Source organism: Heterocephalus glaber, unplaced genomic scaffold (assembly GCF_053883595.1).
Source record: "Heterocephalus glaber isolate CG9 unplaced genomic scaffold, H.glaber_assembly_v1.0 deba00000738, whole genome shotgun sequence".
NCBI classification, from domain to species: Eukaryota; Metazoa; Chordata; class Mammalia; order Rodentia; family Bathyergidae; genus Heterocephalus; species Heterocephalus glaber.
Genome location: NW_028258161.1, coordinates 3,837,856 through 3,861,584, shown reverse-complemented (window position 1 = coordinate 3,861,584; position 23,729 = coordinate 3,837,856). Strand labels below are relative to the sequence as shown.

Below are 23,729 nucleotides of genomic sequence, written 5' to 3'. Positions count from 1 at the left end.
ACTGATTAGTTTATAAGGAAAAGGTATATATAGGGATTTTTTTTTGGTCCCTCAGCCATATACCAGGTGCACAGTTGTGTCCAGGACACGCCACAAATACCAAAATCGGCAGCTGTTCAAGTCCCCACATAAAATGTCATAGTATTAGCATTTAGTCTACACATGATGTCCTATAGACTTTAAATCATCTCTAGATTATTTATAGTACCTAATACAATATAAATGCTATATAAATAGTTGTTAAACTGTATCATTCAGGGAATAAAGACAAGGAAAAAAGTCTTAATATTCAGTACAGATGAAAATTTTTGAAGTTTTGATCCATTGCTGGTTGAACCCATGTATGTGTAATGCATGAGAGGGTCAACTGTATCTATTCATTATTTCAATTTCCTATATAATGGTACCTGAGTTTATGAACTTAATTCTTTCCAAGATTCTGGTTGCAAACCAAATTGGACAAGAACCGAATCAAATTTCCCCATAAGATCAACACTGAATGTAACCAGTGAATTTGATTTCATTCTCATCCAATTTGGTTTACCAGAATTATGGAAAGAATTAAGTTCACAAACCTAGGTACCACTATACCTAGCACCATACTGGACACATAATACTCAAAAGTAAATGAGATTTGGGGCGGGGATTTAGCTCAGTGGTTTTGCTGCCTGCTGGGCAGGCGCAAGGACCCGAGTTCTATCCCCGGTACCAAAAAACAAACAAACAAAGAAACAAACAAACAAAAAAGTAAATGAGATTCAAAGAAAAAAAAAAAAGTAAATGAGATGACACATATGACAGGTATTCATACTTTCCAAAACAGAAAACATTAACCCAAACACAGAAAACACTGGCTAATTAAAACATGCACAAAAATATTAGAGGACTGAAGAGTGACAAGAGCTCAGAGGTAATTACAGGATTATATTCTGAACTGCCTGTTTAGTTCTCATGTATAATCTGCATGGAGAATTTATCTACAATGTTGCCTGGGTTCAAAACATAAAGAATAATTGATTAAAATATACACCAAACCACTCTTCAGTTAAGCTCTAAGAAAAGTTGAAATAAATACCAAAATATAGATCAGTAAATTTTTTATTTTTCTCTTATAAAAAGACAACCAGAACAAATAAATATAAAATGGCATATATGTCATACTTAGCGATGTCCAAATATACATTTTCTTGGTAGTCCCCACAGAAATAAACTAATGAAACTTTTAGAAGCATACTCATCCTACCCATCATCTTAAAAAAAGAAAAAAGAAGTCAATTCTTTTAATTCTCCACAATTTTTAACAATGAATTCTCAAGTACTCTAAGACTACTCAGGTTATCAAGACATCCAAATCAACAAATTTTTAAAAAATATGTATTCTCTCATAAATATGATGTTGCCCAGAAATTCCAACTAATGAATATCCTTACAACAATTTTTTAGAGGCAGGAATTTAGCTCAGTGGTTCTGGCGCCTGCCTCACAAGTGCAAGATCCTGAGTTCAATCCCTGGTACCAAACAAAAAAAAAAAACCAACGATTTCTTATAATTTCCATGAAGTCTATTCTGTTTAAATCTGCAAGGCAAATAAAACAGAAAACTGAGCAGTATATATATATATCCACCCACATATTCCTAAGAGAAAACATTAAATACAGTATATTTAATACACACTGACCAATAACAAATCCTGATTTTCTATACCTTGGAAGTAATGCAAAAGGCAAACAAATACAAAAACCATTTGTGACCAAATTTAGATAGTAAGATATACCCTGCCTATTTGGCTTGCAATAATGGGGTGTGGTTTTTTTGGTATGGGAGTTAGGGGGATCAAACTCGGGTCCTTGCGTTTGCAGGGCAGGCTGCGGAACCACTGAGCTAAATCCCCAGCCCTTGGCTTGCAATAATATACCAAAGGTTGGGCAAGGGTGAATATCCACATGTATTTTTTCACTAAAACTTATCTTCAGGCTAACACCTAAATAGCTTTGCTAATACTTTCAATTAAATGTTCTTATTTAATGGTTTTTCCATCATGTGGAAATATGTACAATTATTTCAAGCCAAATAAAAGTTTCTTTTCCTTTCTGCTCCTTAAAAAATTATTTTTAAAAATCTACTTCAAGTAATTTCTTACTTGGTACTTATGTAATTTTCCACTTTATAAAGAATATCCAGAAAGGCAGAAAAGAATATAATATGTTTAAAGGGTCATCCCAAAATAACTAAGTGGATTTGAAATCTTTTGTCTACTTTATGTGCTGCCCAGGCAGGTGTGAAGAGCACCTACAGATGGAGGAGATCTCTGACAACCATATACACCCTACTCATAAGCTTCCTTGCACACAAGGGCTTGCATTCTCCAAAATGCTAGGTTTTTCTGGTTCTATATCTAAACATTTCTTTAAATTTCAAAGCTAATTTAAAATTAGAAGGCAAATACATTTTTAAAATTTTATTGGTGAAGATCATTAAACTATGAGATTGATTTCCTAGGTGACAAGTCAAAACTCTCCAGAAGTGTGACTAGATGTCAGAAAGCCCAAAGTGCAGAGCCAGTGCATCAACGTGCATGATCGGGGATCCTGTGAAAGTCACGAGGCATGGGGATTCAATGACTTAAATTAACCTCTTCCAGGTGAGAGACAGTGTTTCATGACGGATGCAGATTCTGCCTGCTGCTCATGAGACATACACACATCACTGCTGCAGATCCACTTTGTGATCATTTAGAGGTAAAAATTTATCTCTAGAACATATAAATGTGGAGTATGAATTTGAAGATGGACAGTACAAACAGCTGTTAAATGGAACCTGCCTACAACAATCTTTTACTTTTTTCCTTTAAGGCTACAGAAAATCTGCACACAAACAAAGCAATTAATTCTCATAATAAAAATATCCCTACAAATAGCCAAGGTGTCCAGTCGGATTCCTCAGTGAATATATGTTGTATCACATTCTATTCTGCAGGGTCAGGATCAACTTTTTCTGGAAACACCAGCTTCTCACAAACTGCCTTCTTTATTGGTAAATACTGTGATATTTCATTAGGTTCCGTGAAGAAGGAAGGTGGAACATGCTAGAAAATGAATAAATTATATTAGCATATATTCTGTTATTTCATTGACAGTTTTTGAAAATATTTTGGTTTAAGCCTTTATAAAACATGCCAATTTCAAAATCAGGTGCAACTTGCAAATGAGGAGCATCATTAAGTGCTCCTAAAAATAACATGTATTTCCTGTTACTGAATTTTTTTTAAGATAATGAAGTTACATAACGCTCCCATAAATTTTGTAAGAATTTAATACATCTTAATTTAATCCCTGTTTCCTGTTGCTTTGGTAACTTGAAAGCACTAACCTTTACTTAGAGTCCAGTATGTAGTCTATCATGAAAACAGCAACTTTTCTAACCCAAGTATGCATACTCCACGCTTAGGCAAAAATAAATACTATTGGTGAAAAAGAATACCAAGTCTGTATAAAGATACTGCTTTTTTAAACAACTCAACAGATAATCCTAAGTACAAAGGAAGCTCTGCCAAAACAAACAAGTCATGGTACAGAGCTATCATATTTTGGAAAGGAAAAAAGGAGACTGTATGCAAAGAACAGAGCAGGGTGCTTATTGAGAAGAACACCCAACTGGTGCTACAGTTCCACCACCACTGTGACTCAGGCTAAGGCACACCTCTGGACCGCAGCTTTTCCAGCACAAAACATGGACATGGGGCCAAACGATGGCGAATATCTAACAACGCCAAGATGTCCTTGCATTTGAAGTGAGCTCAGAAGTTATGCTCCAATAGGATTTACCCTATACAGCCATATAAACAAATGGATATATAACATAAATTTAATTGAATTGATGTAAATTTAAATGATGTAAATTTAGTTAAAATGAAGCATTACAATTCAAATTCTACAAACTGAAACTCACCATTAAATCAGCAATTGTGCTCTCTCGTGAAGTATATTCTCGTAACATATAGGTCTTGTCAGCCTATATTTAAAAAATTTTAAAGCTCCAATAAATTTACTTACATTGGTTTATAAAATTCCTTCTATTAAACAGATTATCTACATTTTAGAACAGTTTGCAAGGGTAACATGAAATCTGATAAAAACATCTCATTCTACAGAGACAGCTCCTTTAAATTTCACCAGGAATTCTGAAGAATGATTTCTAATCCCTATAAATCACAGTAATGGCAGATATGCATATATAAATAGATTAAGCAAAGGTTTTGCTTTGAAAGAATATGTGTATAAGATATGCACAAGATTGAATATTACATACTTCAAGTTTGGAACTAAATCTTTTCCTTTCACTTAGGTACATATAACAGGCTTCCTTTATTTTCCAGGAAAAAAAACTTGCTTTAAAATTTTTATTCTCTCCTATTTCCATAAAACTCTTAAGTTCCTTAAATAAAATCATCTTTTCTATATTCATTTTTTCTCATTTAACATTTTCAAAGTTAGGTTATAGAGTGGCAATTTATTATAATTTTGTTTTTGGTGAAACACTCCAATAAAAGAAAAAGCAGGGGATTTAGCTCAGTGGTGCTGCACCTGTCTGGCAAGTGCTAGGTCCTGAGTTCGATCCCCAATACCTAAATAAATAAATAAATAAATGAAAACCAAAAGTCATACTCCTTTAAGATGTCAATCTTTTATATCAATAAAATCAGGCCAGGGATTTAGCTCAGTGGTTCTGCCACCTGCCTCGCAAGCGCAAGGTCCTGAGTTCAATCCCTGGTACCATAAAATAAAATTATTGCTCATTGTGAAAAAAAATCAAATAACATTAAAGTATAAATGGAAGCTAAGTCGGTGATCACAGCTCTTATTGATAACATCCTCTCATGATTTCTAAATGTACAACTGCTTTCATATTTAGAAATCGCTACCTAAAATCTTATATAAATGGATTCATACTCATTTTTTGAAATTCAACATTTAAGTAAGACATCTTTCCAAATTAAATATAATTCTTGGCCATAAATTTTAGTGGTCATGTATTTTTCTGCTACATGGACACAATATAAACAACATAATGGGCATTAAGCTCTTTCTTTCTTCCCCTTTGCTATCACAAGCAACACTGCTGTGAATGTTTATGTACATACAACTCCGAGCCTTTGCCTGATTAATATCCGTAAATTATTATAGAAGAATCTTTTTTAGGATAAATTCCCAAAACTCAGTATGATTAAGTTAAAACAGTATTTTCAAGATTCAGATTTCACTCTTTCTGGGGGAGAAAAATGCAATACTTTGTTTCCACTTTTAAAAAGAAAAGCTGGCCATGGTAACACATAAACCAGCCATGGTGACATGTATCTGTAATCCTAGCACTCAGGAGGCCGAGGCAGGAGAGTCACAGCCTGGGCTACATAGTGAGTTCAAAGCCAGCCTGAATGACATAGTGAGACCTTGTCTTAAAAAAAGAATCACACACAGACACACACACACACACACACACACACACACACACACACAGAGTCCAGAGTCACCACTAAGGTTAAGGGAGAAAATAATCCCAGAGTGAATGACTAGGGAAAACACCAAACCAATCCCATCGTAGTGTGTTCAGTTCTGTCACTGACTGTAACTGGGTGAGCAATTTAAACTACTCTTTGATTACTCCAGTTATAGAACAGATAATAACAGCATGGATTTCAAAAAGGTGTCAGAGTAGTAATCATTACTCTGACCACTGGTAGTGTTGTGTAGCTCCTCACTCTACATGATCACAAATGTAATGTTAAAAATTCATTCAGGGGCCAGGAATTTAGCTCAGTGGCACTGTGCCTGCCTTGCAAGTGCAAGGTCCTGAGTTCAATCCCCAGCACCGGAAAAAAACACAGTAAATCTCAAAAGTTTACAGATTGCCATATAAAACTTTAATTTCAAACTCTCAGAATGACAATGAAACTACATAAACAGGCCCAATATCAGTTAGGATATTCACTAAATGAAAATAGGTACCTCATGGTAAACCCGTGTGTCGTTCATTCTGATAAGCACCCCATCAATTCTCAAGAAAAACCGCAACAGCAGAAAAAAGCTAGAAGGCATTACTCTCTGGAAAAAAAAAAACGTACATTAATATTTTTCATAAAAATTAAAGGTTTTTTTTTTTTTGGTACTGAAGATTGAACTCAAGTCCTTGTGCTTGCAAGGCAGGCAGCGGAACCACTGAGCTAAATCTCCAGGCCCAGTTACATCGCTAAAAGAAAAAAATTTTTGTTTTTTGAGGCAGTTTCATTACGTAGTTTAGGCTGGCCTTGAACTCACGGCAATCCTCCTGCCTCAGCCTCCTGAGGGCTGAAATTACAGGTGTGCACCACCACACTCAGCTGAAGAAAAATTATTTTTTATTTATTTATGTTTTTTTAAGTTTTTAATTTTTTTTGTGGTACTGGGGATTGAACTCTGGACCTTGCGCTTGCAAGACAGGCAGCGGAACCATTGAGCTAAACCCCTGGCTATTTTTTTAAAAAATGTTAGAAGAGGGCTATATCAGCAGTGCAGATGCTCCTTGACTTACCATGAGGTTACTGTTCCTATAAACCATCACAACTTGAAAATATCTGAGTCAAAAATGCATTTAGGGCCAAGGATATAGCTCAGCAGTACATCACCTGCCTGGCAAGCACAAGGCCCTGAGTTCAATTCCCAGGGCCAAAATAAAAAAAAAAAGGAAAGCATTTAATATACCTAACCTCCTATTACGGCTTGTATCTAGATCTCCCGTCAAAGCCTCAGACGGTTACAGGTGGGACTTTTTGGAGGTAGCTGGATCTAAGGTATAGGAATATAGATCATGGGTATGTGAAAACTGGATTAGTCCACTGATTGGATCAGCACAGTTCTAGGTGTGGCTAAATGGATTTACTGAAGACAGACAACCCACTCTGGGTGTACATGGCACCAATCACCAGGCTTGCAGCCTGGATGGAATATAAAGGGAAAGAAGAAGGTACACTCACTGCTTTCTGCCTGCCCTGCCATGGACTGTTTCTCCTCTACTATGCTCCTCTGCCATGTCACCCTGCCTTGGAGCCAGCCAACTACATACTGATACCGCTACAAACTGTGAGCCAAATAAACCTCTCCTCCTTGAACTTATGAGTGTCAGGTATTTTGTCCCAGCAACAAGAAAGTAACTGAGACACTTTCTGACCATCACCACAGCTTAGCAACACAGCACACCACTGAGGATCAGTGGATTGCCCATGTGATCCATGGGCAGCTGACTGGCTGTGGCTCACTGCTCAGCATTGTGAATATCCTACCATATACTGCTAGGCTGGGAATGATCAAATTCAAAGTACAGTTTCTACTGAATGCACGTCACTTTCATACAATCACAAAGCCAAAACATCCTACATTGAGCTATCATTAAGTTGGGGACCACCTATGTTTAAAAACTTCTGACCTAGAGGTTCTTTGTCCTAGCTCCAACTAGACTTGAAACCTTGAAAACCATTTGGCATCATGGTTTTAGTTTTTTCCAATTGAAATTTTCCCCCTAGATCAAAAAAAACTGAGATATAAAACCCTTAAGGCATATCTAAATTATGTGAAAATTACAATGTTCATTCTAAAAACTGGTAGTACTGATAGTAAATTATCAACACCAGTGAAACCAAAATTAAAGAACCTAGTTCTTTGTTGCTTTACACAAAATAAAGGCAGGAGACCTAGAACAGAATGCTCTTGTTCAATGCAACAAATTACATAGCATTTCGTATGCTAAAGACTGGTTTATCAGAATGTTACATCACGTTAACATCTTTCATCTGTGGCACATCTACAAATTTCTATGATTTCCAAATGTAATTACTGTAGAAAGCTTAATCATCTGCTAAATAAATATTTGTCTATTAAGTGCCAAGTTCTAACAGAGCTTCAATTTATATAAATGAAAAGATAAAATCCAAAAAGTTTACCAACCAGAGAAAGAGTCAAACAGAAAGAAGTACTTAAAGCTGCTGAAGAAAGTCAGAGATGCCAATGCATCTCACTGTGAGTTCACCATGGAAAAAACGGGATGGAAAGGAAAATTCCAGAGAGAAAAACACAAGCACAGAAAGTACTGAGGCATGAAACAGTCAGATATAATCAGAGAACTGTCGGTTTTCCATAGAGACACAAGGCTCCACTAATGAAAAATAACAGGATAAGCTAGTGACATTAGTGGATTCCTGCCTGGAGACTCGCCAGCCCCTGGCCATGCTCTTCCCTGCCTTAGGACTTTCACACCCTTGCTCCCTTCCTGGAGTATTATCCTGGCCTTTGTTCATTTGTCCTTCAGATCTTTGTGTAAATGTCACTTCAAACAGAGGGCCCTTTTTTACCATACCATGTCACAGTAGATTCCTCCTGTCATTTTCTCCTCGTACTCCATTACCAATGAACACAAGTGTAACTATATTCATTTATGTGTTCATGTGCTCAATGCCTGCCTCTCCATGTGACAGTGAGAATACCTGCCGTGGGCATGACCCATCCCTACTGCCTAGAAAAGCACCTAGAAAGCGGCAGGTGCTCATTAATGATTTGCCAAAGAAACAGAGGCTGCAGTTATCTTTGCTGGAGAGAAGGTGCTGGGCCAAACTCCATAGTGGAGTAATCAGCAACAGGTTTTTAAAAATCAAGGTTTACCCTGAAGAAAGGCTGGAGGAAAAAACCCGAACTATGATAATCTGATGTATCACAACAAGCTGGGAAGCACATCATCACCTGACACTTATCATGGAGTGCTATATAAAATTTATGAGAAAAGGGGCCAGGGATTTAGCTCAGTGGTGCTGTGCCTGCCTCGCAAGCGTAAGGTCCTGAGTTCAATCCCTGGCACCCTCCCGCCAGAAAAAAAAAAATTATGAGAAAGAGAGATTCAAACATTTCTTCAAATTTCAAAATTAGTTATTAACAGTCACTCTGGGCACAACACAGGCAGGTAAAGTATCACTTAGTGTGGCCTGATGGGTTGACCGGGAGTTAGGAGACCAGAGGTTAGTGCCCATTATACCACAATTCACCTGGATATTTGAGGGCAGCAGGTCTCCCATAGAGAAGGTTTGGAAATGTATATGGGTATTGTTTTGTTGTCACAATGATAAGCAACCAATACTCATATCTGCAAAGCAGCCAGGCAAGTATGGTTAAAAAAAAAAATGCTAATAATATATCAAGACTTAAAAGTGAATTTTATCATAGGTATCCAATATTCTAGACCTAAGTGAAACTAAGATTCAGTGTGATTCAAAGTGAGTCTTACTTTATGCCTAACAGTAAGAATGGAAAAAGATGTTAATTTAAACAAAAATCACAATACTCACAATTTTCACACTCAGGCTTGAAACTCCATGATCATGAAGTTCATCCTCAAAGAGGAGAACTTCTTCGAAAAATTTAATCTGTTCTCGGGCTTTCAGTTTCTCTGTATCTATATGATCTGTTGTAGGTATAACCTGAAAGAAAAAAATTAAAACAGGGACACATTTTTAAAAAAAATTTAAAGAGCTACAATCACAAGAAAGTGGTCAGTCTTTTCTGCATAGCCAGAACACACAATTATACAAGCATGGTTGTCATCAGTAGACATCAAAGATCAGAATATACCTGGACTCTGAAAAACTACACGCACTACACATACCTAGTGTTACAGCTTCTTAAAAAAGAGTCAAAGCCCAGTATGATGGTGCACATCTGTAATCCTAGCATTTGGGAGGCTGAGGCAGGAGGATCACTGAGTTCAAGGCCTGCCTGAACTATACAGTAAGATTTGTCTCCCTCCAAAAGAAAAAGTCAAAATTCCTCATCTTTTATACAAATCAGATTAAAATCAAGTGTTCTTCATTCATTACGAGAAAATTAACTGAAAATTGGCCTGATGAACTCCAACTATCATAGAAGGTAAAAGCAGCTTAGGGTTACTAAAGTACACTTTTAAGTATTCATTGGGAACTTGAAAATATTGTTTCCATTAGACTGTTACATATCTTAAGATTCCCAAACTAGTTCACAACCTACAAACAGAAGAAAGTGCTTTAAGTAATGAGAAACAAGATCGGTTAGAGAAATTCTGAGGATGACTCCTGGCACGCAAAGGGCTTGGACAATGCTGGCAAAGTTTTCCAATAGGCTATTTTGTAGTTCACAGACACAAAGACACACACAGAAACACACACACACACACAGAATGCAACAAGAGCACCAACAACCCCAAGGCAGAGCGAGGTCTTTCCTGACAGTAGCACCTCAGTGTGACCTGTGACACCATTTTCTATGACCTCCAACTTCACCATAAAATATTTCTTTTCTATTCTTTGACACGGTTTATCATGAACACAAAAATGATTGTGAAACTGTAGGTACCCAGTAAATGATGGCTATTATTTTGCTTTACTAATTAGCCATGTTTATGTCATTTGATTCCTGGACAGAATTGTGAGATGGAGAGTAATTGACACAAATGGAAAAGAATTAGAAAAAAATGATAAAAGATGTTCAAGAGATTACACAGATTTGGAGATGCTAAGGAAGCATTAGCTGATGCAGAGTGAAAAAAGAAAGTAGCACATATGATTACCAAGAAGTGACAAATATCCACAGAGCTGGGCATGGTGGTGACGCCTGTAATCCCAGCACTTGGAAGCCTGAGAGGGAGGATCCTGGGTTCAAGGCCAATGTGGGCCGCATAAGGAGTTCAAGGCTAGCCTGGGCTACATAGTGAGACCCTGTCTCAAAACAAACAAATAAAAAAATGCATAGTTCTTCTAAATTCACCTACAGATAAGGTTTTACCCCATGCAGTTTCGCAATGATTCCTTTTGTTTTATTTTGCTTTCAATTAAATTCTCATGACACAGGAACAATCTCCCCCCACCCCCACCCCCCAGCACTGGGTACTGTACTCAGGACCTCTGCACTGAGCTACATCCCTAGGCTCTTTTATGTTTTTCATTTTGAGACAGGGTCCTGCTAAGTAACTAAGTTGCCCAGGCTGGGCTCCAACTTGAGATCCTCCTGCTTCGGCCTCCAAGTGCTGGGGTTACAGTTGTGCACCACCATGCCTGGCTTCGGCGCTTTTCTTATACCATACTGTGACTCATAAAATCAAGTATTAAACAGATCAAAGAGTAAGAAGACTCTAGAAGAGTCACATACAAGCAGCCTCCAGGAACTAAAAGGAAAGGATTTAAGGGAAAAGGAAAGGCTCCACTGTAACCCCTCATTTTCTGACACTGTCCATTTAAAAAATATTTGGTACACAGGCATACACTTCCTATACACCCCAGGACTCTGAATAGTGTTTTAAGGAAGGACTAGAAAATTAAAAGCCCCAACCAATATTGTAGATAAAAATCAAAAATCCCTTAGATTCCTATGGGGGCTGCCTTCCACATATAAATGCTGTGCCTAAGAACTACAGCACTGGCATTACACTACTGCCATGTGTTCCCGGTGTATGTTATAAAAACACATACTTTAAGATCCTGAATCCATTTCTTCATTTTTAAAGTAAGGATAGTAATACTTACACTATAATGTTATTTTGAGAATTAAACACAAAACCCTAACAAGTCTGCTTGGAAAACTTACTCCATTTTTTTTTTTTTGGTACCGGGGATGGAACTCGGGACCTTGCGCTTTCGAGGCAGGCAGCAGCACCAGTGAGCTAAATCCCTGGCGCACTAACTCCATTTTTTAAGGGACTAAAGGAATATACTCATCAACTCTAGATGGTAATGCAAGAATTAACATTTAAGAAATAAACCTTCTTTTATGCTTGCTATTTCAAACATATAAACTTAAGACTCCCCTGGTATTTTAGATATGCCATTAGCATAATAACAGCTGCCATTTATTAACAGACACTGTGCTAAGCACTTTAACATACATAATCTTATTTATTACCTCACAACTGATTTTGTCTCCAGTTTACCAAAATGAGAAACAGCCTTTGCAAGCCTAAATTGCTTCTCCAAGCTGGTAACGGGTGCTGATCTGAACCTGGATCTGTGTTTTGCCAAAGCCTGATCACCAGATAGTGGCTGATCACACTGACATTTATCATCAGCCCTTTGGAATAGGCTGAAGTGTCAGTCTACCCTTACTTAGCCTCTGATTCCACCGCCATGATTCTCGCGAATGATAATGCTCATGGCTCATGTACTCCACATCCACCGAAAGGCTTTCCTTAGTCAGTCCATGAAGTACGCCATCATCCTTAGTGCACAAGGCTAAAATAAGTCCCCATTTCCCTTCTCCTACCAGTGAAATATCACCTAAGCTCTCTGAAAACTTTTCAACCAGAAGAGAGAGGAAAGATACTTATCTCTGAAGTTCCATAAGGGACTGAAATAACCTTGCTCTCCTGTTAGACTACAAAGGAAGAATTTTTGTCTGTTCTCTGCTGTACTCACAGCTTCTAGGATTAGTGCCTGGCACCTGGTAAGAGCTCAAGAAATATCTACCATATGAAACATGTTCTCTCAAAAACTGCTTCTGTCCTGGAAGCACAGAGATTTGGCTAAAGCGTGGAATGGTGGAGAGGCAGAAATTGACAATAAGAATCACTAAGTTCCTGCTATGAATGTCTACCTTCCTAAGACTAAAAATCTCCAGAGTCAAGAAGGCCCTATACAACGTTCTTTTCTTTGTTTCTGCCTAACCACCAATATATAATATAGTCTCCAATAACAACATTCAATAAAAGTAGTTTACACTGAAATAATTGTGTTCTTTGTAATAATCTGATATTTACAGACATGGAACCAAAACCAGATTTGTTTCATTTCAGTCATACTGTAAGATTTTTAAATACAGCTAAACTTACAATATGAGACCTACTGACTTCACCTTCCTATGTTTTTATGTGTCATTTAAGTGGGTCCTAAACAGATGCAACATTACAGTAGTATAGAGCCTTAGAATTTATAGAGAATTTTCCCATGAATTATTAAATATCAAAATGGTATGGTAGGTATTTCTGTTAACCCAACTTACTGACTTGGAGAGCTTAACTAACTTGCCTAAATTATACTAGGTTCATATATAGGGCAGGTAGGACACACATTTAAGTAGTCTGACAAAAGTTCTGTTTGCACATGTATTCGTTCATGTGTAAAATTCTAAACTATCAGCAGGTTCTGTCTATATCATCTCATACATTACACCAAAATATATATTTCACTGGTCATGATAATGTTAATGCTATGGCAATTTGCCATTCTACCAAACATACTTCGGTGGGGATACTGGAGATTGAACCCAGGCTGTTTGTAGAAAGCTACATCCCCAACCCAGCCCCTTCAAAATTTGTCTTTTATTTTGAGGCTAGATCTCACTAAGTCACAAAGTTGCCCAGGCTGGGCTCCAACATGTAATCACCCTGCTTCAGCCTCCCAGAGTGCTGGGATCGCAGGCATGTGCCACCTCACCCAGCCCAACCACACTTATAATGTTCCAAGCAGAGTAGTGGTACATGCCTGTTTCCCAGCTACTTGTGAGGTGGAGGCAGAAGGATCCCTGGGGCCCAGGAGTTCAAGGCCAGCCTGAACAACATAAACCTCACTTCAAAAATCAATCCATTGTATTATGTTCTGAAGCCTGCCGCGATAGAAAATAAGTGGTCAAAATATAACCCATTACTAGAAACTTCTAAAGCTAAGACTGTCCAAGACAATTAATGACTCATAACAGCAAAAAGTAAGATTTACCTTTAATTTAACAGCATCTCCAAGTAATGTTCCTTTATAATCTGTGGTATAGGTCCAATCATACGGTTTAACAACCTCTTTAGAGTGTTCACCTTCCGTCCTCAAATACCAAAATAAGAAGGATCAGTTTAGTGATGCAGAATACACATCATCTGCATTCATATCACATGAGATTACATCCTACAAATTATATGAAACATCCTACTAATGTGTATATATATGTACATATATATACTTGTCCTAATTCACTAGCACAAGGTCTCTCTTAGTTTTTAGCATACTTATTATTTAACTTGTCATGTGTTGATGTAATCTTTATAATTAACTTTTCAAGCAGTGTGTCCACTCCCTGAGGACATGACTTAAAGGTTTATAATTCTTTACATTCTTTTTTTTTTTTTGGTACCAGGGATCGATCTCCTGGCCTTGTGTCTGAGAGGCAGGTGGCGGCACCACTGAGCTAAATCCCCGGCCCATTTTCTGCATTCTTTAATGTACTGAGTAAACAGTACAGACAAAGTAAATTGCTGATTTCATTAGCAAAGAAATTTTTTTTTTTTGGCAATATCAGGGATGGAACTCAGGACCTTGCACTTGTGAGGCAGGCGTGGTGCTGTTGAGCTAAATCCCCAGCCCAGAAAATATATTTTTTCTTAACTGTAATGCTTCACAATTATTCAACGCAAATCACAATAAATCTGTCTTTCTTTAAAAAACAGGAACACTAAATGTATTGCCTCTTGACTAAGAAACTAAAGCTTTGAAAAAGTGGGACTGTACAAGGCTCAGTTTAACTCAAGTATTCAAATAGCAGTGTAATTACTCTCCATTTTGTGAGAAAAATGAACTCCAGAATAATCTAACTACTGTACAAAGTTTAATAACACTAGCACTTCACTCTATTAAAACACAAATGCATTTCTTGTCTTTTTTGTTTATCCCATAATTGCCCTGATTCTCACCTGCTTTCCTGCCACTCTTCGGCACAGGCTACTTTAAGCATTCCTTGGCAGTTGTTTACACACTTTAATGCATCTGTAGCATTGAACTCAATTCCAAAGCCAGAACCGTGCTGGATTCTTAAAACGTTGTCTCCAAACATCATTTCCGGGAGAGATGGCATATGTAATTCATCTGCTAACCTAGAATAATCAAAAGTCAGTTGAAAACTAAGATCAAAGTGGATTAAAGATCTAAATATTAAGACAGAAACACTAAACTTGCTGGAAGATAAGTTAGGTAGAACTCTTGAAGTTCTGGCATAGAAAAAGACTTTATGAACAAAAACCTCAGTAGCTCGGGAACTAGCACAAAGAATCAACAAGTGGCATCTCATCTTATTAAAAAGCTTCTGCACTGCAAGAGAAACCACCAACAGAGCTAACAGACAAACTTACAATGTGGGAAAAAAATTTTAGCAGCTGTACCTTAGGCAAAGGACTACTATCTAGAATATATAAAGAACTGGAAAAACTCAGACCCCCTCAAATCCAAAAACCCAATTCAAAAATGGGCATCTGAAATGACATTTCTCAGAAAAAGAAGTAAAAACAGCAAATAAATACATGAAAAAATGTTCAACATCACTGGTCATTCGAGAGATGCAGATGAAAACAACACTGAGATTCCACCTCACCCCAGAAAGAATGGCTGCTATCAAGAAATCAACCAATAACAAATGCTGGCTGAGCTGTGGGGAGAAAGGAACCCTTCTCATGGTTGGTGGGAGTGCAGACTGGTGCAACCACTGTGGAAATCAGTATGGAGATACCTCAAAGAACTAGGACTGGAGGTCCCATTTGACCCAGCCATTCCCCTGCTGGGTATCTTCCCAAAAGAATTAAAAGAATCATACCATGGTGATATATGTGCACCCATGTTTACAGAAGCACAGTTTGTAATAGCTAAAGCTTGGAAACAGCCCAAGTGCCCATCAGCTGGAAACTGGATAAAGAAGATGTGGTTTTTGGGTTGTTTTTTTTATAAAATGGAGTACTACTCAGCCATAAAGAATGAGAAACTAGAGACATTTATAGCTAAATGGATGCATATCAAGGCCATACTCTTAAGTGAAATAAATAGGACACACATGTGTAAATACCAAATAGTTTCTCTAGTGTGAGAAACTGAAAGTGTAAATAAGTATTAAAATGATTAAAACAAATAATTTACAATTTGAAATAGGAAGAAAAGGTCCAAAGGGGTAGGGGTGGTGGGAGGGGAAGGGGAAAGGGAAGAAGGGAAAGGAAAAATCACGAGAAAAGAAAAGAAAAAAGGGAAACAAAGTCTATGTAAAGAGGGAAGGAGGAGGGGGTGAAGGGCACACAGGTAATGGGGAAAAAAATAAGAACCAAGATACATCGTGTACAGGTACAAGCACCCAATGATAAATGTAAATGTATTGTATACCTAAAATGTACCAATAAAAGAATTTAAGGGGGGGAAAAAAAGTCAGTTGAGAATATTTTGTATCACTGTTCACATTTTTGTTTCTTTCATTCCACCATAATTCTTCTTACATTACTGAATCGGTTAGTAACATGATTTAATAAACATATATTTGTAAAATCTATTAGATGCTTTTATCTTCTGTTCTTTCATCATCACATTTTTATGGCACTCTACTAGGTAGTGGGCTAATTAAGACTGAAAAGCAAATAGACAAATATATAATATAGTATCAGCTAGTGTAAATCATATATAAAAAACAAAGCAAGGGAAGAGAACTTTAGGAAGATCAGAGATCACTTCTGAAATTTAAGCCTCAAAACTACTGTGAGCAGGGGCCGGAGATTTAGCTCAGTGGTTCTGTGGCCTGCCTTGCAAGCTCAAGGACCCGAGTTTGATCCCCAGTACCAAAAAAAAACCCTACTGTGAGCAAAGAATGCTCAGAGTGTAAGTGGTGACACCCGCCATCTTCCCACTCTGCTGGACTTTATATATACTGCAGCCCCATTCGGGCAGCCTCCTTGGAGAAGATAGCTATATCAGATATACTAAAAAAAAATTAAGATTATAAATTAGTAATCCAAAGAGCTATTTTGCTGTCCTGAACATTTGTTTCTTCTTGTTTTTGTTTGTTTTTTGGAATAGTTGCCAACAAGAATTGAGATTTCAAATCCGGATTTCTGATTTGTAGAAAAAGCTGGCCCTGCATTGCCACACAGTAACAACTGGCTGGAGATGAGCAGAAGTTCTTTCCAGTTCACCAGTCCCTTCGGCGCTCCAGAGAGAGCTAAGTTTATAATTCTTGCTCAAAGGTATTTTGTTTTTCGTTTCTTGGTGCTGGCATTGAACCCAGGGCCTCATGCATGCTAATCACACATATTACCACTGAGCTGCACTTCCAGCCCCCCGGAAAGTCTTCTAAGAAGCAGCTTGCTAAAAAAACAAGTAGCTGTATGTGTAAGTTACCAGGGTTTGTGATCTCATCACCTTGGTTACAACCTAGACTTTCAATTCTGGGATAAAAGTTCAACATCTTAACCAAAAGCAATCACCTGTGGGCTGGATGGAACCCTTGAATCTTAGCCTAGGGACTCTGCCCAAAATGCTTATTCTGAATTGAATAATGATCAATTAAGTCACTTTGATTCTCTGAGAAATGTGTCAGTCAAAGCACAGGCCAAGAGGCAGAAGCCAGGAGGTGGAGAGAAGAGAAGAGTGAAGCTGTTAAGTAACACCATGGGAAGCTGAGAGAGCAAAGCCAAGCATGGGAAACAACAGAAGTAGATGACTAGAGAATTCAGTAGTTGATGGGGCCACAAAAACTGCCCCAGTTTCTGAGATTATTCCTATATTTAATTATTTCTTTATGCAGTATTCTTACTACTTTAGGCAACCTAGGTCTCCATTTCTTGCAACTTGAAAACAACACAGAGGTTCCATGCAGTGTATTTTCCAGTTACCTTATGTACCAAATTTATTTTAATGGCTTTGGAAACTTTTCAAAATGTTTTGAAGACTTTTCTGTGTTGTTTTAAAGGGATTTAAAACTACTATCATTCACCAATATTTACCATAAAGCAAACAATACACATATAGTTGAATAACATTTTGGTTACTACAAAGTTACTGGTTTTCCCAGCTTCTGCTGAACCAGTAACACAAATACTGCAAGTCAACAACTTAAATTACAAAAGTTTGTTCACTTGTTTTGTCAACAAGTCTTAAACTGCTGAACAACTACCCATCTGATTAGTTTTCCTGGAGCCAAGTCTCAGACATTCCATGAATCACAACTTTTTGTAAATGTAGCATAGGGACTTCAACTTTCTGTAAAGGACTGGCTCACAAGAAGAATCTTGAGTGTCTATTTAACTAAGTCTTGCTTGGATCACTGAAACACACCAGGATTTTTCTATTTTTCTCACATAGGTAATTAGCAATGATAAAAGTTGCTCTTTCAGGAATTTTGCAAATAAACTGCTGCATTTACATGATACAGCTGCTTTTAAATTATCCAGCTTATACTGCTGACTTGTCTGTGTCCTTAAACAGAAAATACAAAATGTTGTTTTACCATTTCTTATGATCAACACATCAGCAACCATGTAAGACAACGTCCTCAAGTTCAACTGAAGATGTGCATCCCTGGCTGCTCCAGAAGCACCCTCACCCCTTTCATCGGGTTTCTAATCTATTATAGCTACAAAGCCAAACTAATACACTTCTTAAAATCACATGAGTAAAAATAGAACGTGAAAAATAAACATTAAGCCAAAGAGACTACAGGGAACTTTTTTCTCCTCTACATCTTCAATATGGTTATAATTATAAAGTGTAACAAGCGTAAATATGCTCTGAGTGAAGAAGGTGTAAGGGATGCTAAAGAAACCGCAGGATTTAGTCCAACTGCCCTATGACAGCTAATTTAGCATATTAGCCATTCTTTTCCAAGACTTCTGCATTTCTGAACAGCTAAATAGCTACAAATACTAGGTAAGGCAAAATAATACCATGTTAAAGAATGTATTTTCACATCGAGTCAACAAAGGATCCCTGAATATCGAAGGTCCACAATTATCCTCTTTCCAATAGCCTTAAACCTGTCTCCAATTAAAACACACCAAGGGCTGGGGATTTAGCTCAGTGGTGCCACCGCCTGCCTTGCAAGCACAAGGTCCCAAGTTCGATCCCCGGTACCCCCCACCCCCCAAAAAAAGACACACCAAACAGGTCTTCGTATGTACATCTAAAACAAACAAGCAAAAACTGCACAACCAAACTTTAAAATTTGGGTTTTAGATGGAAAAAATCTATTTCGTCCTTAGATCATCAAAAGCTCAGTAACTTCAAAAACCCAAGATGGTTTCATCTCCATCACAATTGCCTCAGCGAGGACTGACTGCACCAGAGTCCTGTGTTTCCGGTGAATTTTTGTTCTTATGTGACAACTATATTAATAGCTATGAAGAAAAGCATGCAATTAAAGAACCTGTCACTTGTAGAAAAAAATATGCCAGTAAAATTCTCAACTTGTTACCAGTTTCAAAAAGTGGTGATGAAAAGAACCAAAAGCACTGGACACCAGCAAGGGCTCCAGTGCCCACTCACAGGGATCTCCGGGACTGGCAATTCCCAGCCCCTGGGGCAACAAACAGGCCAGAGAATTCAAGAACTTGGTGGAATTTATACTCAAAACATCAGCTTAGGGATATCTGTACAAGATGAATAATCCCAAACACAGAAAGAAAGGCATAGACACTAATATGCATAACAATCTTATTTATAATAGGGAAAAAGAAATACTCTGTCCAGTTATAAAGAAATAAATGCTTATGTAAATTAGACCATATCCATATGATGAACTATGATGGAGGCAATAAAACGTTGTGAAAGAATAATGTAAAAAATGTTTATAACATAGTAAGGAAAAACCGGGTGCATATTGTATATTTACTACATCTATGTGTCTCTATGTAAACATCAGTTATCTAACTTTTTTTTTTTTTTGGTACCGGGATGGAACTCGGGACCTTGTGCTTTCGAGGCAGGCGGTGGCACCACTGAGCTAAATCCCCGGCCCTATCTAACATTTTTGAGACACAACCTTAGGATGGTAATAAGTTTCACTGAAGGTTAAGTAAAATTTATTCTTTACTAGAAGTTAGAAAATATTAAGTACTTTAAAAAATTAAGATAGATTGATATAATATTCCAGAAGGAGAGTCGCCAAAATAAGCTTAACTATTTTACTAACGCTACCAAATATGAAATAATAAAATGTGATTCTGTGGGGTTTTACCCTCTTTATGTGGAAAAATCTGGTACTCTACAAAATGTTCCACTTGTATTTGTAAAAGAATCATTGTTACTAACCCACATTGCTTTAAATGTTCTATACTGTATTCAGAGTAGCTTAAAAACAAGCCCAGATACCCTATTTCTTTTCTTTTTCTTTTTTTGAGACAGAGTCTAGGTATGTAGTTTTGGCTGGCCTTGAACTCACTATGTAAACCTGGCTGGCTCGAATTTGCAGCAACCCTCCTGTCTCAGCCTCCCGGATGCTGGGATTAGAGACATGTGCCACCACAACTGGCTTCTACTGTGCTTTAATTGTTCTATTTTCAGAGTATTTTAAACACAGACCTAAATACCCTATTTTTATGTACATATGTGAATATATAACAGAAAGTTAGAAGAGAAAATATACAAACAGTAATTCAATCCGAGATGTGATGAAGGGAAATATTTTCCTTTCTTTTCTGAATTCTCCTAATTTTTTTTTTTTTTTTTTGTACCGGGGATCGAACTCCGGTCCTTGAGCTTGCGCAGCAGGCAGCAAAGCCACTGAGCTAAATTCCCAGCCCTCTCCTAATATTTTTCAAAGAGAAAAAAATGCAAGTGCTCCTCAGGCTGAAGTCATCTCATGACCTTTCCTTCCAGATGACTTCTTAGATGATCTTAGTCACTTCCAAGTCTCCAGGTGGTCTATAAACTGATGATTCCCAAACCTAAACCCAAAGACCACACCTTTTTTTTTTTTTCTAAAGACGGGGTCTTGCCCTGTAGTTCAGGTTGGTCTTGAACTCACTATGTAGCCCAGGCTGGCACAGAACTCGCAGAGACTCTCCTGCCTCAGCCTCCCATATGCTGGGATCACAGGTATGCACTACTATGCCTGTATTCTTTTTTGAGCGAAAAGAAAAATATATCAAATTCCTCCTAAACATCTCCACTTTATGACCCACAAGACCTCAAATTTCAACAAGCTCCATTCATCTGCTAGCCACCGCCTGGCCCCAATCTGCCCCTCCTCCTGGGCTTCTCACCTGGTTCAATGGCAATGCTCCATTCCCACCAGCCCAGCCACAAATCTCGCCATCAGTATAGATTCCTCCTTTTTCTTTCTCCTCATATCAGTTGGCCATCAAACCAAGAGACTTAATCTTCTAAAGTCTCTCCCATCCTGTCTCCCCCACTAACTAGTCTTTGAGGACCTGTAGTCCTCCACCCAATCTTCCACATCACCCCCCCCCAAAAAAGAGCCATGAATATAATATAGCTTCCCTGAATAAAATTACACCTGGTGGTGGTTGGGTAAAATTCAAAACTCTTTCATCTGGCGTAGAAATTCCCTCCGTATCTCGACTTCCCGGGAGCCATTCTTCATTTCTCACGGGCTCACGCCCCAATCACACCGAAACAGCTCTTCATACACATCTCAATTCGCTCTCACAATGCCTGATCGCCCCGAACTCCATCGGGACCCACTCCAGGTATCCTAGACCGTCGGGGCTCAAGGCGCCTGGCCCGGGGGCGTCACCGTCCACCGCCCATCAGGCTCCATCCAGACTCGCGCAGCCACCCCAACTCCCCGCATGCTCCATCCCCCAGAAGGTCTCAGATCACTCCTGCACCCATCTTCAGCCCTTATAAACAGTTATCCACACTGCAACAGAATGAGCTGTCTCCCAACAGCGGGAATTCCTCCAGGTGCGGGTTTTCTTCCTTGTTCCGTTGCTCAAGTGCCCACTACTGCATCTTACAGACTACAATCTTTAACCCCCAAGACGGGTCAAGGCCACTCAGGAATGTGGCGCAGGCTAGGGCAGGAAGAAAGCGGAGGTGGAAGCCACCAGAACAGTCAAAGCCAGGAGAGGGTCAGCCCAGCACCTGGTGCACCTCGGGAGGCGGGGACGGGACCATTCACCCAGCTGTCAATCAAAGGTCCCGCCCTAGGGGACCGGAGAGGCCACCCGAGGCCACCCCGAGCCCACCGCCTCCCGCCCCGGTCTGAAGCCTCACTTCTCCACATCCGCTGACTTCATGATGTGGGTCTTGGCCGCCGTCAGCTTCCACGGCCCGAAGGAGAAGTTCTGGTGACTGCTCTGGAAGCCGTGGATCATCATGGCCGAGGTGCGCGCGAGCTGCGGCTGCGGCGGCGGTGAGCACCCGTCCCTCCGCCTCGCTGCGGCACCGCCCCCTCTCCCTCCGAGCCGTTACCATGCCCCGCCCTGCCCCGTTCCCACGACCCAGACACCACCCTGCTTTCCGCCTTCCTCCCCGCCCCTTCACTTTTGCTTCCGGGGCGAGTTGCTACCCTACGTGACCCACGTTTAATGCTATGACGCGACGCACCGGAAACAGGAAAAGAGGGGAGGGCACTGGGGGCGGGACTTCGGCAGTAAGGGGTGTGGTCAGGGCAAGCCTTCCCGTTCAACGCTCTGGGTGACGTCATCCCAGAAGAGCTGAAAGAACTGGTCTTCTGGATTGGGAAGACGACCAGGCGACCGCACGTGTAAGACATGTCACCATAGTTTACAGTCCTCCAAAGCAGTGTAATTACCACGTGTGCTCTTGAATCGTGGTAGAGAGAGGTGCAACCTGTCCCCACTAAGACCAAAAACCAGTAATCTCTAGGAGTGTTGGAGGTCCAGCAGCAACGTGACTTACAAACGGCCAACTAGCTACTATTAACTAACAGACTGCCATCAAAAGTTTCATCCTTCCTCATGATAAATGTAATATGTACCACAAACATGTACTAATAAAATTTTTAAAAAATTTTTTTCACAGTTTACCATTTTATTTTAAAAGAGGAAACGTAAATCTAATACAAATAATACAGTTGGAGCTATGGGGACACTCCCCTCCACTCACCTGAACCTGAGCAATACCCCAGGGCCAGCTCCAAATCCTTGTCCTAAAACTTACTACACTGAAGCAGAGATACGAAAAGCAAAGACTCGTAAAACAGCCCCGGAGTACTAGACCTGCCCGCCCCCCCCATGACTTGTGGTAACCTTTCTTCACCTGAGCTCATTGATGGTCATGCATATGGGCTGCATCACATACATCCAATTAAAAGTGAGTCATGGGAGAGGTCATGCTCACAGACACAGCTGACGTGACTCAGCACCCGTCCATCATGTCAGTCATGCTCTGGAAGACCCAATGGGAGGGGCCCTAGCCCTGGTGCAACATTGTAAACCCCTACAAAAAATTAAAAATGTTTAAATTGTTTTCACCCTCATGATCCAGGCATGGTGGCAACCACCTGTAAGCACAAAAACACGTTCCCTAAGACTATTTTAATTGAGTTACTTTTGGTTGAGAATAAGAGAAACCCTCTTCAAACTGGCTTTAGCAAAGGAGTCTATTGTTTAAAAAAGAAGACATTTAGGCATTTGCAGTTCCCTCATGACATGTGAGGAGAAAGTGAACAACTAGGCTTCAGGAAGGAAGGACTCAGGGATGCAAAGTCTGAGGTGCTGGGTGGCCCTACACAGTCTCTCTCCACAGCTCCTAGTCTCTCTCTTCCTCTCTCCTCTTGGGCCTATGTCTGCTTCCTTCTCCTCTATTTGTAGAGCAATCTACTTCTCCCACTGTGTGGCCCCCAGAGCTTCCTGGGAGACATGTTGATAGCTACATCTTGGCTCACACTTCAGGTTCCCAGCAGAGAGAGTCTTTGACTCAGCTTGAGTCAGGTGTCCAGCATGGCCCAGTCAACTGTAGCTTGATTGGCTTTGCTGGTGCA

The 23,729-nt window shown here is 39.3% G+C and overlaps 1 protein-coding gene across 2 annotated transcripts; it reads right to left on the bottom strand.

Moving 5' to 3' along the window:
- Positions 1 to 1,082: 1,082 nt before the first annotated feature.
- Positions 1,083 to 22,195, bottom strand: Tiprl (TOR signaling pathway regulator). 2 transcript variants are annotated; one of them, XM_004865218.4, is made up of 7 exons: positions 21,998 to 22,195; positions 14,710 to 14,889; positions 13,748 to 13,847; positions 9,362 to 9,493; positions 6,003 to 6,098; positions 3,949 to 4,011; positions 1,083 to 3,085 (listed from the first exon to the last, which is right to left on the bottom strand). In XM_004865218.4, the coding sequence occupies exons 1-7, from the start codon at positions 22,099 to 22,101 to the stop codon at positions 2,966 to 2,968; spliced, it is 795 nt and encodes a 264-aa protein (XP_004865275.1). In that variant the 5' UTR covers positions 22,102 to 22,195; the 3' UTR covers positions 1,083 to 2,965. The 2 variants fall into 2 exon arrangements, with proteins under 2 accessions (XP_004865275.1, XP_087063000.1); XM_087206874.1 differs by lacking the exon at positions 21,998 to 22,195 and adding an exon at positions 21,276 to 21,424.
- Positions 22,196 to 23,729: the final 1,534 nt, after the last annotated feature.